This window comes from Lactuca virosa, chromosome 4, assembly GCF_052849685.1.
Source record: "Lactuca virosa cultivar CGN04683 chromosome 4, Lactuca_virosa_CGN04683_v6, whole genome shotgun sequence".
Taxonomy (NCBI): Eukaryota; Viridiplantae; Streptophyta; class Magnoliopsida; order Asterales; family Asteraceae; genus Lactuca; species Lactuca virosa.
The window spans coordinates 140,935,714-140,954,669 of NC_136429.1; the positions used below are offsets into that span (position 1 = coordinate 140,935,714).

The window sequence follows — 18,956 nt, forward strand, 5'->3', positions numbered from 1 at the left end:
GTTAAGGTAATTGTTTTTCGTTAGTTAAGTTGCTTGTTGTTGTACGTGTGTTTTGTGACTAGTTAATAAATGTCCCTTACTTTTAATGTATGTTGTTTCCTCAATCGCAATTAAAAAAGAATTAAAAAAACAGGTACATAAATAACTAATACATAATACGACATAAAATGCAAACGGGGTACATGAATAAGTAATACATAATACGACATAAAATGCAAACGGGGTACATGAATAACTAATACATAATACGACATAAAATACAAACGGGGTACATGAATAACTACTTATTTGAGGGAGGTAACAGGACCACCGTTTCATTTGGTATTTCCCACTGCACATGTGATGGTATAGAATTCACCAACTCAGATCCAAATGCAAGTCGATACACGAAAGCAGTGAACTTGTAATCAACCATTTCGTGAATGGCTTCAGGCGTACAGGTTCTTAGAGATGTTATAGCGTGGCCACATGGTATACCGCTTTTTTGTCATTTCCCCACAACTACATACCCTATGTTCAAGTTGTACTTTGCTGGTTGCAAAATTGTCATCGACTTCAAATGTATCCCCATACAAACGTCTTGCCATCCAATTATAAGACTTGTTGACACGTTTTTGAACCTTACTCTCAACATAAGGGGTCAACCCACCAGACAACCTCCCTGGAAAATTTGATAATTTTAGAAAAATAATAACACAAGAAAAAAACTAAATATAACAATCTCCCTTACCCGCCACTTCAGCCCGTTCAGCATACTTTGATTGTATCGGCGTATTGATTAACTCATTTATCGTTGTTATAGTAAACTCACGTGTGGACGTGGATATAATTTGCAACATTTCAGGGACATTAATCGATTTAACATTGTAACGTACTTTTGGGAAAAATGCTCGTGTCCATTTTGAAATTGCTATATCGTCAAGCCAGAAAATTGGACTCCTAAGCAAGGTGCAGAAAGGTGGTTTCCTACATGCACTTTGCAACCTTTCCAGACACAAGTAAAAATCATGAACACTATATGCATTGCATGACTTCCAAAACAACGATTCGACTTCCGTATCGTTATGTCCGACAGACTCACGTATTTTTCGAGCTATATCTTTAGGACAATATCCATGATACGAATCCGGGTAGGCACTCTGAACACCAAAGTCTATTTTATCACATAGGTTGCTTATGAAACCAACCTCTGTATCCTCACCTAAACACTCTTTTAACTTCATCATGAACCATCTCCATGATTCTTCACACTCTAAGGTTCCCAAACCAATTGCTAAGAGTAGGGGTTCATGATTTCCATCCAAAGCCACTGCGAAGTACATTGTTGTCAGATAGCTCCCAGGAAGGGGTAAATAACCCACATATATCAACGGTATCATGCACCTAAGGAAGGTACGAATCTGCATAAAAAAAGAAACATAAATTAGTGATAAGTAAAGAGTACACGAGATACATTAGCAAGAAATATTAATTAAGTCAATAAAACTAATATGTTATACCACGCAACCTAAAGCCACAAAACATAATTGAAAGCGGTTGGTAACCGTTTTCTTGATGGCTGTGAAGGTATTAGGATTTGTTCTTTGTAGATCATGCAGGAATATTGGTAGCTGAGAAAGGCTTCTTTCGGTGTAAGTACTCATTTTCACAAGCAATGAAAGTGTATTATAATCATCACACAAATACAATTTTAATTATATACAAATTGGTGTTTCTCTACAGTTCATATTTCATAGTTCAACTTTTTAAATTTGTAGTCAAACCAGTTCATTTCATAGTCAAACATCGCTGACCGACAAGACAAGACAATGTACTTGTATGCAGTTCATAGTTCAACTTTTTAAATTCGTAGTCAAACCAGTTCATTTCATAGTCAAATATCACTGACCGACAAGACAACACAATGTACTTGTATGCAGTTCATAGTTCAACTTTTTAAATTCGTAGTCAAACCAGTTCATTTCATAGTCAAAGATACTTGTCTGTAATAAAATTTCTTCTATAAATGGGTGTAATGTAACTTCATTAAATTTATATGTGAAAGTAATTCATATTAGATAGACTAAAAAAGGCGAATGACATACTGTAATTGCGGAGGTGAACGTATCATTAGGATTTCGAGTACAACTAAAAACTCAGGAAGATTATTTTACGCTTGCCCATATATGGTATCATGTTCTTAACTTCATTCATATTTACACCCTAATCATTATATGGAAACAATTCTTATTGTCAATGTTTAAATTTACAGGGACCAAAATGCGGGTTTATTAATTGGGTTGATGAAGAGAAGGACCAATCATCTATCATAATAGCTAAAATAACTAACAGTAACAAGCTCTTTCAATCAGAAAATAAGCAGTTAAAGATAGCCTTGGTTTGTAGTTGAGTGTTGTTTTTGGCAATTATTGTTTACAAGTTGTAAGCTTTTTAGTATTGTTTTGATAGTTTTCAGGTTGTTACATCAATAAATTGTTGTATTTGTTGTTATGTTTAGAGCAGTGTACTTGTTACTTTAAAACAAATGGTGGTGTCGTTCTTATGTTGTAAGTATTTAAGTTATTACTAGGTCATTAAATCCAACATACAATTACATATACAAATATATAATCCAACTACATAGGACCAAGACTCGACCCCCAATAAATTTTTGCCATCCTTTGGCGAAACTCTAAAGCTGCGTTCCTTGGGTCAATAAGTTTACGTATTGGTTGACCTGAAACTAATTGTTCCATAAACATACAAACAAAAACACTGCAATCTCCCAAATGGCTACTTTGTTGGGGAACATTTGTTTCGAATATGAATTGCATATTCAATGGAATCCTTGGGATGTTCCTCCGGGCCCAATAGTTAATCTTGTCTAAATAATCTGCCACCCGAGCTTCAAATTTGGTAAAGGTTCCATCAGAGTTGAATTTTTCATATGCCTCTCTACCGAGACTGTCATAAATAGGGACTTCAATATTCGCCAATCGTAGTTCCCCAAATAACCAGTGATTAGGGGCTGAATGAATCGGAAATAGGACCTGTATAAGGATAAAAAAGAAATAAATTTTGTTTAGAAATAAGAATACAAAAACATAGCGACAACAACGATAATATTTTCAAAAAATAAAATTTAGTTTACCGTATCGACATCCCACCAAGCAACCATGAAGTTGGGGTATTTAGCAATACCAGCCATAAACGCCCTCCAATCCTGCCCTTCCTCCAGAGCATGGCAAACAAAAAAATTTGGCGGCATTATTGTATGTCGGTCGCTATCAAAACGTCTCTCCATCAGTAGTCTATACCAAAGGGTGATATGCTGCACAAAATTATGATACTTTTGTTATTAACTAAAAAAGAAAATACTTTAAAAAAAATAAATTAAGTATTATTTTACCGCTGCCTCCAACCATCCGTCGTGTGTATGCCCAAACAAGGCGCTCCAAAATTCTCTATCTAACACCAAATTAAACAAACGATGATGCACGTCATATGAATGAAATAAATAATTCTGGATCACAACCTCACCGCCTGCTACGTAAGGTTGCAGGCGCAACACGGAGAAGTCGTGAGCAACAGCAAATGCTGGAGGAGGAACGGGGCTTGTTGATTTCATATCAACCTTCCTTTTTGGTCTTCTTTTTTGCTTCGGTGTTGTGTGCAGCTAAAACAATATTGAAATGTTTAGATCTCTATCTTTCAAATAATTCACATAAAAAATTCTATTATTACGATATAAGTTTTTAAATTAAACGAATACCTCGGTGTATGGAGGGCACAAATACTTTGATGGATTTCGAGCCCTCGGTCTATCGGGTATAACTTCTTTGCCATCAAAACCATAAGCATCATAATAATTTACATTTCCCGTAATTTGTATTTCATCTTCCTCCGACACCTAAATTAATAAGCAAAAATCTCTAATTAAAATATGTTTCAATCTACTAAATAAAAATTAAAATAAATGTAAGTATAATAACCTCTTTAGCTTCATTATCATTTACATCAAACACATCATCATCAAATTTGTTCCTACTACAACCCGCATTCTCATTCCTCTCCTCCAACTCCTACATTAAAATTAACACATTATAGTTATTAACGAAAGACACATTAAAAATTAATTATTAAAATCGTAAATGTAATATCGATAATAACCTTGTCGTCTTCAATATCACCAAAAATAATTTCATTTGTATTATTTTTATTCATCACTTCATCTTCTACAACCTAAATTTGCAAATATAAAATATGAACACAAATATTCATATATGTTAATAAATTAAAAAAAATAATGTAGCGTGTAACTAACCCGTTCATCAAATTTTGTTTGGAATACTGCAGGCTCCTCAAAACTGATGTTATTCCATAGATCTTCGTTATTCACTTCTTCAACAAACACCTCTGTAGGTTCTTGGTTCGTAAACACATGTTGCTCCAGTGCATGTAGCCGTTTCAACACCTCCTCTAGGTTGGGTTTTCCACTGCGCCCACCTCTACCATGACAGCGACCACTAGACGACATACTAGACGAAGATTCGTCTTGTCTCCTAAAATGGTCCCGTACTGGGGATGAAACTGATTTCCGTTCACCATATACATACTCTTGAAATGACATATAATAACAAGATGTCATCTCATCATCACTCGGTGACATTTTATTTCTTGGTGGTTGTCCCTCCTAAAAAATTGAACATATTAAAAATGCATATAAAAGTATAATAATGAATTTTATTAATAATAAAAAAATATTTATAAACCTGTGTCGTTGAAAAAATCTTGTTCACATCAACCCATTTCAATTTTTTTGTCCCACTCCATCGTTTCATCCGAGACATGTCTCTATTTTTTCTCAATACAAATCCACAGGCACGAACAGCCGGAAGCATCTCATATATCCATATCTACAATTTTTACAATCATAGTAATAAAAGTTAAAATTAAAATAACTAACATAACAATAAAACTATTTAAATATATGTAAATTTTTATACCCTAATTGGAGCCGTAAATCCTGAGACGATGTATTTTAAAGTTTGACGACGCTCAGGAAGTGATAAATATTTATTTATCTTGTTCCATGTATCCTCAAGGTCATCATACGTAAAATCCCATAAATAGCTACCCCAAGCGAAACTAACAAAACAAAAAAAATTTAGTTATAATATAAATTAACATTAATAATATAAAACTTTCAAAGCAAACAAAAAATACCTGTTCCAGACATCCAAATTCTCAGCCAAAAAAAACCAATCTTGTGGCACGCGATCATTTATTTCTTTTCCCAAAAAACCTTCACATAAAATGTATATCAAACATACTCTAACTGCATCGGCGTTGTCAACTTCTAAGAATGGTTGATTTAAAATAAAACTTTTCAGGTCACCGATTTTCACCGAACTATTTGTATAGTTCGGAAATAGTCGCTCATGCAATAAACATCTTTTTTTACTACTAACTATTTTTTCTGACACTTTTTTCCCGATGTTTTTTGGATACTCCGCAAATTTCAACCCGGTTATCAAACAAAACTCTTCCGGCCCATATACCATTTTCGTATCGCCTACTCTAAAATATAACCGTTTTATTCCATCTGGAGATAAAACAGCGTCCGACCGTATCTGATGAATGAACATTTTGTGGAACAGCAATCCGTCCCCTTGTAAACGAGGGACGTCCAACAAGTAACCAAATACTGTATCTCTAAATATATCACGTCTCACACAATCTAACACTTCAAATACTTCTCATATGTTACACCCCGATCCCTTTAAGTTTACAATAGCTTTCACATCGAAATTATTATAATCATGCTGCACAAAACACAATAACATATTAGAAAACTAAACAACTATTTCATTTTAAAATATATGATTATTAAATGCAATAATAACATAAACAATAATAACAATGCAAATACAAATATTTAATAAATAATTTATATATTTACGATAAAAAACAATAACATACTATAACAATTTTTCAACTTAAACGACAACTATATAAACAATTTTCCAAGTTATACGACAAATATACAAACGATTTTTATCTTTCTAATTATATAAAATAACATTTTCTAACCATATAAACAAATAATTTTTCAACTAAAACGACAACTAAATTAACAAATTTTCAACTTATACGACAAATATACAAACAATTTTTAACTTTCAAATGATATAAAATAACATTTTCTAACCATACTATAAGATTTTTTCTACTAAAACAACAAATATATACAAATTTTCAACTTATACGACAAAATATACAAACGATTATTGTACACAAATATATAAAATAACATTTTCTAACCATACTATCAAATTTTTATACTTCACCAACAAATATATACAAATTTTCAACTTATACGACAAATATACAAACGACTATTGTACACATATTGTAAACATTATTTTAACAATTTTTCAATTTATAAAAACAATTATACGATAAGAATATACAATTTTTCAAGTTATACAACAACTATACAAACGGTAAATAACATATTCTAACCATGCTATATCAATTTATCAACTTAAACCACTAACCAAACATATTGTAAACATTATTCTAACAATTTATTTAACTAATAACTTAAAAAAATTAGCATATTCTAACCATTTTACTAAATGTACAACTACCCGATGCACACTCTACGCAGTCTCTACTTGTACATTCATACAACCACTAATAAAATAACATTTAAACTTCAAGTTTACTAATAACAAATATTAAAACTATCAAATACAACAAAATTACCCTATCAAAAACAATATAATTTCTTTTTTTTTTACACTAACTAATACAATAAATAATAAAATAATAAAGACATATACTAAATAAATGTTAATTAAAACATAAAAAGAGTTAAAATCTAACCATATTTTCGGGATTGTTGAAATAATCGTCCATTTTCTTCAAGAAATCGTCAAAAGGAATCCCCGAGAGAGAGTTTTTCTATATTGAAGAGTGAAAAATTAGGAAAAAAAATCGTTTTATAGATTCACAACCAAAATCGCAGATGAATAGTACAAATCGCAGATGGACTTTTCCATCTGCGAATGTACAAGTGCCTAAAGCACAACTGTGCTTTAGGCACTTGTACATTCGCAGATGGAAAGCCAAAATCGCAGATGGGGCATTTCCATCTGCGAATTTAGTGGTTATTTTTGCAATTTCTATTTTTTTTGGCTAAATTTGTAAGGTAATTAGTGTATTTGGTTAATTTTGTAATTTTCTCTATCAATATTCCTTATATTTAGTCTTTGTATTTACATAACATTACATTTCTTTATCCTTATGCTTATATTAGGGTTATTATTTTCGCTGTATAAATAAATATTAGTCCTCCTTTGTATCGTGGAACCTAATATAAATTGAGAAATTAAATATCCTCCTACTTTTTGTTCCTACATATCCTCCTACCCAATGAAATGATGACATGCGTAACATTTAATGTTCATTTAATGAAATTTAATGATATTTTAGGATACTAATATTACACATGTCATCATTTAAATGGGTAGGAGGATTGGTAGGATCAAAATGTAGGAGGATATTTAATTTCTCATATAAATTATATTAATTTTCTCTCCCTTGCAATATTTTGACGAACCTATGTTCGAAAGTTACAATTTGTTACATTAAAGGAAGTTGGGATGTATAAAAAAAAGGATACAATCCCTGACCTCCCTTTAGAAGCACAAAATGGCCGCACTAAGAGGGTTTTTTCGTATTGATCAAGCAAGGACGTTATCAAAAGTGACTAATTCGGACCGGACAGTGACATCATCAAATTCGACCAGCCCGTACTAAACTTTTTGGCGGATGACTTGTCCATAACCACCTTCATTCGAGCATCTTGAAACTTGACCGAATGTTTTATTTTGTTTTGTCATTTTTGATTTTTTGTCATGAATAATCTCATTTTTTTAAAAAATAATGGATCAAATTTCATAAAGTTCGAACTAATTCGGGACTAGTTTGTGAATTGATCTTTCATCAATCTGCATAGTCATGCACTGGGACCTATTGGCATCGGGCATGACTTAAAATAGGGTACTAAGGGCATCTCCAACCCATCCCCAAACTCCATATCTTCTCCCATTTCTTCCCCCATTCCTACCCCATTTTCACCTCCATTTTCCAAAAATAGAGGTGAAGTTTGGTTGCCAATTTTAGTCCCTCTCATTTTTATTTTATACATTTCTAGTTTATTTTATCTACTAATTATACTTTAAATGCAATATTTAATATTTATAATATCATGTTATATACTAATTTATATTAATTAATCATAAATATAGAGTTTAATTAGTAGAGGGGTGTATTTGACAATATATAAGTTATAAAAATGGAATATTCTAGGAATATACTTTTTGGGGTAAAAAAATGGGATAGAAAATAGAGTAGGGTTGGAGATGAAACACTATTTACTCTATTTTTTACTCTATTTACAGGAGAAAAAATGGAGATGAGTTGGAGATGGTCTAATCGAGTAGAGATGAGCATCGGAACCGGGTACCCGCTTTTGGAACTGGAACCGCCTTGGAACTGCCGATTTTGGAACTGGAACCGCGTAAGGCGGTTCCGGTTCCTAAAGTTATGGAACTGCCTTAAGTGGTTCCGGTTCCGGTTCTTGTTTTTTCGGAACTGCTACCCGCTGGGTTCCCGCCGGAACCGGTATATATATATATATATATATATATATATATATATATATATATATAATTTCATATAAATATGTGTGTTACTTAGACCGGTTCAGAATATATTGGTCCGATTTTGTCCGTCTTTGGTCCAAATTGATTTGATTTGGATTGAACTAAATTACGGTTTTATCGACAAAAGTTAACAAAATTAATTTAACCGATTTTCTATTTGGCAAACAAACTTTGTGAAGGTAATTTTGTATTTTAAGGATCATCTAACTTTTAGCATTTCCATTTTAAAAAGTGCATAAAATATCAACATGCAAAAAGTATAGAAATAAAATAATTACACGTTATTATGAATATTCCATATTATAGAAAGCAAAACTCAAGCTTTGCCTTTCTCCGACACAAAATCAACCAAATATTTTCTTACATTTTCACACTCGATCTTAAAAACTCAAATTTTGACAAAGTAACTCACATTGGGTCTATTGGTTAACCGAACCCGGTTTTCTAATTCATGAACAAACTTTTAAATTGTTCCAATCGTTCCATCTTAATATGTGTATACCAAACAAGAAAAGAAAATATAGAAATGAAATGGCATCATGTTATTATATGAATATTCCATTTATAACAGAAAGCAAAAGTCAGCTTTCTCCAAAACACAAACAGTAACACAAACAATTAACAAACCTTTTAAGGGTAATTTCGTCTTTCATACTCAATCTTCTTCAAAACTCAATATTTGACAAACTCTTTCCTCATCGACACAACCCCCAAAGTAAGACTTCTTCCCAACCAACTCAGCCACCCTCTTCGCCGGACCCGAATCCCGACCCGGCTCATCACCACACCGGACAGCCCTAATCCTCGGCAATGCCTCCGGCACCACCTCTTGCATCATCAATGGCGCCACAACATCGATAGAACCAGCAAAATCCCCGGAGCCATTCTCGCTATAATCGTCTTCAAGATCCAACTTTTTTGGGATCACAATCTCACTAGGAATCTCCCATTTCTTCTTCAGCCGACCCTCGGTCCCACGAGATTTTCCTCCGATGATGTTATCGATTGCCGATCTTTTCCTCATTGATGAAGTGACGGTGGCTTGGTTGTAGCGACTCGGGATCACCCTACCGGGCTTCAATGGCTTCTTAGCAGGAACCGATTGTTCTCCAAATAGTTTCTTGGGGTGAATACTTCCGAGAATCAGATCGTCTTTTTTTGTCGGCCTTTTCGATCCGACGGTTGTGATTGCTTGCCGGGGTTTGCCTCTCGAGAACCCAATTCTTTCTTCTTCAATGTCATCTAGTTTCCAAAAACAAGATTGCCTTCTGTTCTGTGTGGATTGAATTGGAGTGGTACCTGATTGTTTTGATTTTGGATTTGTTGTATACATGATCTCGTTAGGTCCCAAACTAAAACCTCTTCGTTTAATCTTGGTTTTAGGAAAACCCGATTCTTCGATCTTTTTAACTCCGGAATCCTTGTTCTTGAGAGGCTCCACAACCTTAGCAGCGACTGGTTTCCCCTGTTTTTCGAGTCTAATTGCCTCCAATCTTGCATACAACCTACTGATTTCATTCTCGATTTCAATCTCCTCATTGGTTTTCTCCTCCAAATTCTCAAGAACACCTGATTTTGATAACCCAAATGGAAGATTCTTCAAGGGCTTCGACTTGTGAAGGGGGTGATGAACGAAACCAGAGGGTTTCGAGGAGCTAATTGGGATTTGGTTTTCTTTACTGGAAAACGAAGAATGGATAGAGTCGCAAGAATCGGAAGATCGGTTTACGGTTACTGGTTTCTTCACAAACCACGATGGCGATTTGATGAGATTGTTCGAATTCAAGCTCTCGGAATCAGCGCCATTGTCGAACACTGCATTGTTCCATACCTGTAGATCTTTCTTGTTGATGATTACTTCTGGGTGTTCGCCAAGAACACTCATTTTTACAGGAAGAAAAGAATTTAGGACAGAAATTGGAAAGAGATTGAGAGAATTGATTAGGGTTGATGGAGGAAGAGGGATAAATCGGGGGAAGTTTGTAGGGTTTTGATTTTGTGACCGTTGAGAAAATTAGACGTTTGAGCATATGCGCTCCTCAGTGTGACGCTCCGATTGTGATTTGAGGGTTAATTAGTAATTATGCCTAGTATTTACGATTGCGTAAAGTGGGAGTTTTTGATAATGCAACTTGCAAGATTGGTACAAATTATAAAGTTTATTTCTTTTTCTACCCTAGCATTCAAGAACTTCACAAATTAGACTCCCTCTTGCTAAGTAAGATTGCGTTTGTTGCACATAGCAACTAAACGAGATTGTACAAGCTCTCTTATTTAAATGAAACCGATAAATGAAAAAAAAATATAAAAAAAATATTATTGCGGGTTCGGATCAGATCGAGTCGTAAAAGCAAAAAAAAAATATATATATATATATATATATAAAATTAAGTTCTTACAATTGTACTCGACGAGGTCTTGATGAGATCTTATAGCTTGATATAATTTCACAATTGTACCATTACTAATACTATCTATAACATTTTTTTTTCAATATATGACACCAAACTATCATTTAAAAATTGATCACCCATTTTGTTGCGTACATCAGTATTTACCAACTTCATTGCTGAAAATACACGTTCCACACTCGTTGTTGCAATGGGTAAGATCAATGCACTTTTCGAGACAAAGTAACCTTAGGATATATTATATGTTTTTGTGCTTCGACCATCTTTTTGGCATTAGAATTCCAAAAGACCAAAACTAACAAAATTAATATAAAGAATTACCATATATTTGTTGTTCACAATTCACAAAATTAATAAAATTGACTAATTGAGTAAAATACATGTGGTGGGCAAATGGTTATAATATGATCGCCGATTTGAATGAAGTAGAAGCCTTCATGCGTCGCTGTGAAAAATGTTCGTGAGAGACCTTAACTTTTTTTTTTTTTTTTTTTTTTTTTTTGGTATTGGGCTATGCATATTGGATTATACCTTAAAAACATTTGGCTATTAAAACATAGAACAAGGGCTCTAAATATTTGACTTATTATTATATATATTTTTGTCAAAAATATTAAGATGGTTCACTCATATTTTTTAAGGCAGGTCACACTAATTTATTATATATAACTTGTAATATAAAAAAAAGGTGGGGCAAATGACCCACCAAATATGTATATAAACTCGCCACTGACTTATTATTATATATATTTTTGTCAAAAATATTAAGATGGTTCACTCATATTTTTTAAGGTAGGTCACACTAATTTATTATATATAACTTGTAATTTAAAAAAAAGGTGGGGCAAATGACCCACCAAATATGTATATAAACTCGCCACTGTTCTTAATAAAGAGAATGATTATGACATTCACAACTCTTGTGTTGGTGAATTGTTTCACTAAGGAGTCGTTTGATATGGTGTCTAACTAAGTCTATAAAAAAACCAATTGACATGTTTGATAGGGATTATAGATGTAGGGACTCAGTCCAATATGTGGACTCGGTCCAATAAAAACACCAAACTCGGTCCTTGCTTTCTATTTGATGGACCGAGAAAAGAAAACAAAAAACACATTACCTTATTAATGTTGCGACACATCTTCTGATTTCATCCCCTCCCCCTGATAATCTCCCATCTACGAAGCAACAACAGTAGCAAACACGACCAACAACAACATCAGGAGCAAACGTCCATCAACATGTAACGTTCTTCCTTTATTCATTCCTTCTCTTTCAAAATTCTTCTTTAAATGTTCTATGATTTAATGTTATGATTTCTTCCCCCCCACTTGTTCCATACACATTTGCCTTCCTTGTTTCCATCCTCTTTATCATTCTCTTTATACATATAATATTGATCTTAAAAACATACACATATGCATACGTCTGCTGTTATATTGTTGTTATTATAAATGTTGAACACAAACATAGTCATTTATTTGTCAAATATAGGTACATATATAATTAGATTTCAGCAGTCTATCTATGATTTTGTTTGTTTTTTGGCTGTTATTTATTTTATTGTTGTTGATATTACATTGCTATTAAATGACAGATTCCATTTATGTGTATGTGTGTATATTTGTGAATATTTGTGTACATGTGTATATGTATATATATTTGTGTATATGAGTGCAAATTTGTGTGTATATTGGTGTATACATGTATATGTGTATATATATCTGTGTAACATGTTTATCATTCATTTATTCCTTAGACATGACAGAAAAGAGAAGTAGAGCTAGTTGGTCTTTGGATTTTGTGAACACAACTTTTCTTGATGCATGTATACAAGAACTAACAAGTAACGGTCGGGAGGGCAGTGGTCTCAAAGGTACTTCATGGAATACAATAGATGAAAAACTAAAAAAAGAACATGACTTTGTTGTTGAAAAAAACAAATGAAATATCGTTATGACTACTTGAAAAGCAAGTATGCAGTTTGGTTGAAATTAAAAAACAAAATTGGAAATCTCTATAATCCTATAACAAACACGTTTCAAATGACAGATGAAGAGTGGAAAGTGGAGGCGAATGTATTCTTTTAGTTTAAAACACATTATTATTTTGTTTTAAAAGTTTAATAATAAAATCATTTTTTCAAACAGTTGAACAAGATGGTTGAGAAATTAAGAAATGTGCCCCTCCTTTACCCAGATCTATGCACCTAGTTGTTTGACGGTGCGACCTCGACCGATGCTGCCAGTTGGGGACCATCTTCGATACTCCCTCATCCCACAGAAGTGTTTACTACACAAGATTATGAGGATATCGAGATGGTAGATTGTCACACCCCCAAACCGGAACGGCGGAAACGTTCGGGGGTGGAGGACGTCATGCTCAGTATCACAACCATAGTGAAGAAAGTAAACACAACCATCATAAATATAATTTAAAAGGTTACATCATTGCAAAAAATACATGTTTTCAAATAAATTACATATGATGTCAAAATAGTTCAAAAGAAATCTGCGCCTTAGCGTCTTGCCTTCAAAAATCTTGTGGTTACCTGTATTACTGAATACCTGAGAATACAAGTTGTTTTTGAAAGAGTATCAGCATTAAAGCTGGTGAGTTCATAAGCAGTTTATGAATGAAAAAATGAATGTTGTTCCTTAAAGTTTATTACAAGTTTGTTTCCAGAAAATCCAATATTTTCTAAAAGGTTTGTTGTAGTCTTAACCGAACCAAGACTTAGTATATATAAGTAAATCGTCATACTTATGTGTGTGGTTTTATATTTAAATAAACTCCTTAAATTTCCGTGAACTGTGTGTTTTGTTAATTCCCCATGTGAGATGTTATAACCATACTAAAAACTCGAAGACCTCGTACTCGACGTTCTTCAGGCGTCGGAATGTTATGACACTTGTCACCCCAGACATGCCGGTCTAGCTGTTGCAAGCAGCTTAGGTGCGGGTTTGTCAGACCCAATATAGATCTATACACAACTATCACGCTCTCCCTCCAGGAGATTCTGATTATAACTACAGGACTTTTCTGTGGTACTTAAGAGTACCCCTAAAGAGAATGTCTCACAAATTTATTCATTAACAAGTTCACGTAATCTGTAATGAAATACCCGTTTTGTAAATCGATTGTGTTACTGTTTTCTTTGTTAAACGAAGTGCTCAAACTATACCTATTATAGTTTATCAAAAGTGTTGTGTGTTTGAATGAAACTTTGTTATGCATGCCTTTGTATTTCAATAAAATGACATTGAAAATACTAAGTGTAAATCGTACACACCTTGCTCAGCATGTTACAAGGTGTGGATAACTCTTAAACATGTTTTTGACAGTTTTACTCTTAACTGTCACTGTTTTAGAATATTCATAGAAAAATCATCGTAAGTCGAAAACTGAATCCGTAACCTCGGAGAGTTTATAAAAAGAGTCTACTGTATTCATAAATGTTTCTATAATTTTTGGTGGTCTCAAAGCAGTGTGAAAATGTTCATCTTCACAACCTGGTCCGACTTTGTTGCTGCAGTGATAGGCAGTTTTGTAAAAATCACCATAAATTGTAGAAAGAACGTATGGAGATGTGTAAGTAGTCATTTTAAAGGTATAAACCTTAGCTATTTATTTGCATATTAAACAGTTTTGAAAAATATTAAGTTTAAGTTGTGTAAAACAGTTCGTGAACAGGTCACAACTTTTCTGTTGTAAGCTGTTAAGTTAAGTTTTAAATATGTTTTGGTGTTTTAACTGTATCCCCCCTGAAAACTAAAGAAAGCTGGAAAATGTAGGGGTATGAACTCACCTTTAGTGATTTCTTGAAGAGTGGAAGGTCGAAGACGAGGAGTATCAAGTCAAGAACACTTGATGATCACGTGAAAGCTTGGATGATCCTAAGAACGATCTTTGGTGTTAAAATGTGGGTCGATGATCCAAGAGTGTTAGGAAAATATGGAATAACACTTGAGTTTAGATGAAATGCTTACCAAAAAGTGAAGTAGTAGCTCAAGAACACTTCAAAAAGTTGTTGGAAGTAGAGAGAAAAAGAGGCTCTCTAGAGAGGTTTAAGAGGTGTGTAAGTGTTGGAAGTGATCAAAGTGAACAAAGAAATCCTCCAGGGATTTCTTTATATAGATGTTGTTGGAGCAATTTGCAAAGTTGAAAGGATGTTTACCTTAGTTTGTGTGATATGGATAGGGTTGGACCAATGAGAAGATGACACATGGAGATAAGTGGGCACACTTGACCCACTTGTGGGGTAGAATACTCTTCTTAATATAAATTAATGATTTTTAATTAATAAATCCTTGAGAAATGAATAAAATATGAGTTTAGGGAGTTTAAAATGGTAAAAATATGAATTTGGTAAAAAAATTCCCCGTCAAAAACATCAAAAACGGGCTTAACAGGCGAAAGTGGTCGAAAACCGGACATTAGAAGCGAACCTGCGAGGTTCGGTCCTTAGGAGGTGAGAATCTGAGAGAAGGGAGAAGGAACCGAAGGTGGGAGATGGGACCAAAAGTGGCAGGGAACCGAAATGGACCGAGGGCTCGGTCTATTTCGGGCGTAGGGAGGGTTCGGCTCTGACTGGCTTCGGTTCGCAGGAGGTTCGGTCCGAGATGCTGACTTCGGTCCTGAAGGTATAAGTTCGGTTCTCAGCAGTTCGGTCCTGAGGGGCTAAGTTCGGTCCTCACAAGGGACCTTCGGCCCTAATAGAAGGTTCGGCTCTAAGAGGGTTCGATTCCTAAGAAGGGTTTCGACCCTAATTAGCTGTTTTTCGATATAACTTCCCGATTCAAGCGGTTTTTGGCCAATTTAAGGGTCGGGATGACCCGGTTGACTATAAAAAGTTGAGACAGATTTGGGAGAGATTTAATTTTAGCCATTATTATTGTATAACCTCGTAATGCAAGGTTCGTGAACCCCGTTATGCTTCGTTTATGATCATTTCAAGTCCCGAAAAAGGGTCCATAGTCATGTTTTGATGCATTTAACTCCCCTTTTTAGGGTTTTACATTGATAAACACATAGATTCTCAGAGACACTTGAATTCTTGACATACAAATGCACATTTTTATACATAGAATAAGTTTTAACATACAAGTACTAGTTAAGTTTGACCGGTTTGACTTGTTGACTTTGACTTTGACTTGTTGACTTTAACTTTGACTGGAATTTGACGGTTTTCACATAGATACACCACCTCAAATGGATATCCCAGCCTCAGCTTCAACAGTACCCCCACCTACAAGTGCATCACATGCAAGTGAAGATTCGTCTGGCCAGTCCAAAAACAAAAGAGGAAAACGAAATGCACCCAAGGACACACTGGAGGATGACATAAGAGAGGTTGTCAAGGAAATTATGAAGGCGGCTCAGTCGTTCGCGCAAACAAATAATCTTGAAAAGGAGATGGATGAATGTATTGATAAATTGAAAGGCTTGGAGTGGGGAAATTCTGATCCGAAATACATCACTGCTCTTATGTTATTCGATGAAAATGCTGGTAACAGGGAAATTTGGTTACGCCTCGAGTCTTCGACTTGCGAGTTGTGGGTGACAAGTGCGGGAAAGAATTTTGGATTACTTGGTTGACTTCAGTATGACTTTAGGATGTTTTTGGCTTTATGCTTTATGGATTTATATTATGGTACATGTTATGGATTTTTATATGTAGGGTTGTTATGTGTTATGTTTAGGATTTTTATGTTTAGGTTTTTTATGTGTTATGTTTAGGATTGTTATATGGTACTTATTTTTATGTTATGGATTTTTATGTGATGGATTTATATGTGATGGATTTTTATGTTATTGATTTATGTTATGGTTTATGTTATAAATGTATGTGATTTATATTTAACATTTAACATTTAACAGGTTACATATGGATAAGGAATGTGAGTTTTTAGGTTTCCTTATACTCTCATGGTATTGGTTGATGTTGGTCCGACAAAGGAAAAAAAGAATTGGAAGAATAAAAGCTAGTGAATCAGAAGAAACCGGGCATCCGTATACACAAGATTTGATACACGAATGTCTATATAATGTTACGATATGATGCGTATTTCACAAGATGCATTTGTATTATTATGCAATCATTTTACTCAAGAAAATTGGTTGCAACGTAGTAGGACTATAAGAATTAAAGAGAAGATGGCTATATTTTTACATGTTATAGGACATAATGAACGTTTTCGAGCCGTTAAAGAAATGTTTCACCACTCCACACAAACGATTCATCAATGTTTTCATGAGGTCCTAAGTGCAATGATGTGTTTTTCAAGAGAAACTATTGTACCAACATCTTCTAATACAACAATAAATACCTTGGAATGCCATAGACGGCTAAAAACCATAATTCCTGGAGCATTAGGTGCACTAGATGGAACACTTGTACATGTAGTTGTGCCCGTTGATGAACAAACTCAATATAGGGGAAGAGGAAAAGGTGAATATTATCAAAATGTAATAGGAATTTGTGATTTTGATATGATATTCACCTTTGTGTGGGTTGGATGGGAGGGCATAGCACATGATTCAAAAGTTTTGAAAAAAGTTGCATTTAATCCAACGTCCGGATTTCCATTCCTTTCACCAGGTATGTAATCTTTTATAACTTTTATTATCTATATTCTTTATATAATCAATATTACCTTTTTAACCAACACACATATATAATAAATGTGACACTAATTTATAGATAAATATTACCTTTTTGACGTCGCATATACCAACACATGTGGATTTATGGCTCCCTACCGCAATGCTAGGTATTGGTTAACCGATTTTCGAAGAAACAGAGCTTTCAGTAATGAAGAAAGGTTTAATCATGCTCATGCACAACTTAGAAATGTTATTGAACGTGCATATGGTGTATTGAAGGCGAGATTTCTAATCTTAAAACGAATGGCTCCTTATCCGTTTCTAGTGCAAAGAGACATAGTCATTGTGTGTGTCGCTGTTCATAATTTTATACGGAAATTCAATATTCAAGATGACTTATTTACAAACTTTGAACATAACAATATGGTTAATCCTAGGGATGAGCGTTGGAACCACAGGAACTGGAACCAGACCGGATTTAATATAACGGTTCGGTTAGCGGTTCTTTAGTTTTAGCAAAACTAGTCCCAGTTCCAAAACCGATTTGGGTCCACAAAAAACCGGTTAAAAAACGGGAACCGGTCCGAAAGTTTAAAAGACAAAAACAATGCAAATATTTTTTTTTAAAATATTTTGTGATCATCTTAAATCTTAACCAAATCTATTCCTAATTTACCTAAGAAAAAGAACCGATCACTCAATCGACGATCACAGATGCGAATCGACATTCACTGAGGAAAAAAAATCAGAATCGACAATACAAAGGCTAGCACAATCGATGATCACAGATTCATAGTTCAAGGAATTAGCAATCAACATGAAACAACTCATCCCTAATCTCGACTCTCGGTTCTTGCTTGGGCCTTGGGTAATCACGATCGGTTCAACAAATATCAACAATAGTGAAGTCAAGCTCAAGTAATTGGGTTAATACGAAATTGGATGAAACTCAAGTAAGTCTTTGTTTTGTTTTAAAAATTGGTCTAACTTCTTTAATGGCTTCAATTCTGGTGAATACTGAATAGATAAACTGTTTGATTTCAACTTTGGAAAAAAAATTGAACATATATTCTAATGTGCGGCAGGCTTCAATTCTAATATGCATGATTTGCAAAATTAGAAGATTAATAATCTAAGTAATTGGTATGTGCATGCCTTGTATATATTGTGTCTTTAAAACCTCTGGACATGCATTGTCTATGCTTTACACAGTATATTGCTACA

At 34.0% G+C, this 18,956-nt stretch overlaps 2 protein-coding genes and 1 long non-coding RNA gene across 3 annotated transcripts; all 3 read right to left on the reverse strand.

Moving 5' to 3' along the window:
- Nucleotides 1–428: 428 nt before the first annotated feature.
- On the reverse strand, nucleotides 429–1,322 carry LOC145105122 (uncharacterized). Its single transcript, XM_079042255.1, has 2 exons — nucleotides 731–1,322; nucleotides 429–661 (listed from the first exon to the last, which is right to left on the reverse strand). The coding sequence occupies exons 1-2, from the start codon at nucleotides 1,320–1,322 to the stop codon at nucleotides 429–431; spliced, it is 825 nt and encodes a 274-aa protein (XP_078898381.1).
- Nucleotides 1,323–3,820: 2,498 nt separating this feature from the next.
- Nucleotides 3,821–4,450, reverse strand: LOC145104048 (uncharacterized). Its single transcript, XR_013706996.1, has 3 exons — nucleotides 4,304–4,450; nucleotides 3,972–4,061; nucleotides 3,821–3,889 (listed from the first exon to the last, which is right to left on the reverse strand). It is a non-coding gene; the product is annotated as an uncharacterized LOC145104048 (long non-coding RNA).
- Nucleotides 4,451–9,060: 4,610 nt separating this feature from the next.
- LOC145107471 (uncharacterized) lies at nucleotides 9,061–10,765 on the reverse strand. The gene has a single exon (XM_079044370.1). The coding sequence runs from the start codon at nucleotides 10,597–10,599 to the stop codon at nucleotides 9,370–9,372; it is 1,230 nt and encodes a 409-aa protein (XP_078900496.1). The 5' UTR covers nucleotides 10,600–10,765; the 3' UTR covers nucleotides 9,061–9,369.
- Nucleotides 10,766–18,956: the final 8,191 nt, after the last annotated feature.

What these genes read in the sequence shown, in the direction of transcription:
- LOC145107471 (XM_079044370.1), bottom strand. Translation starts at nt 10,599, where the DNA reads ATGAGTGTTCTTGGCGAACACCCAGAAGTAATCATCAACAAGAAAGAT.
- LOC145105122 (XM_079042255.1), bottom strand. Translation starts at nt 1,322, where the DNA reads ATGTACTTCGCAGTGGCTTTGGATGGAAATCATGAACCCCTACTCTTA. An exon ending in TGAACGGGCTGAAGTGGCGG is followed by an intron (nt 662 to 730) that starts GTAAGGGAGATT and finishes CAAATTTTCCAG; the next exon opens with GGAGGTTGTCTGGTGGGTTG.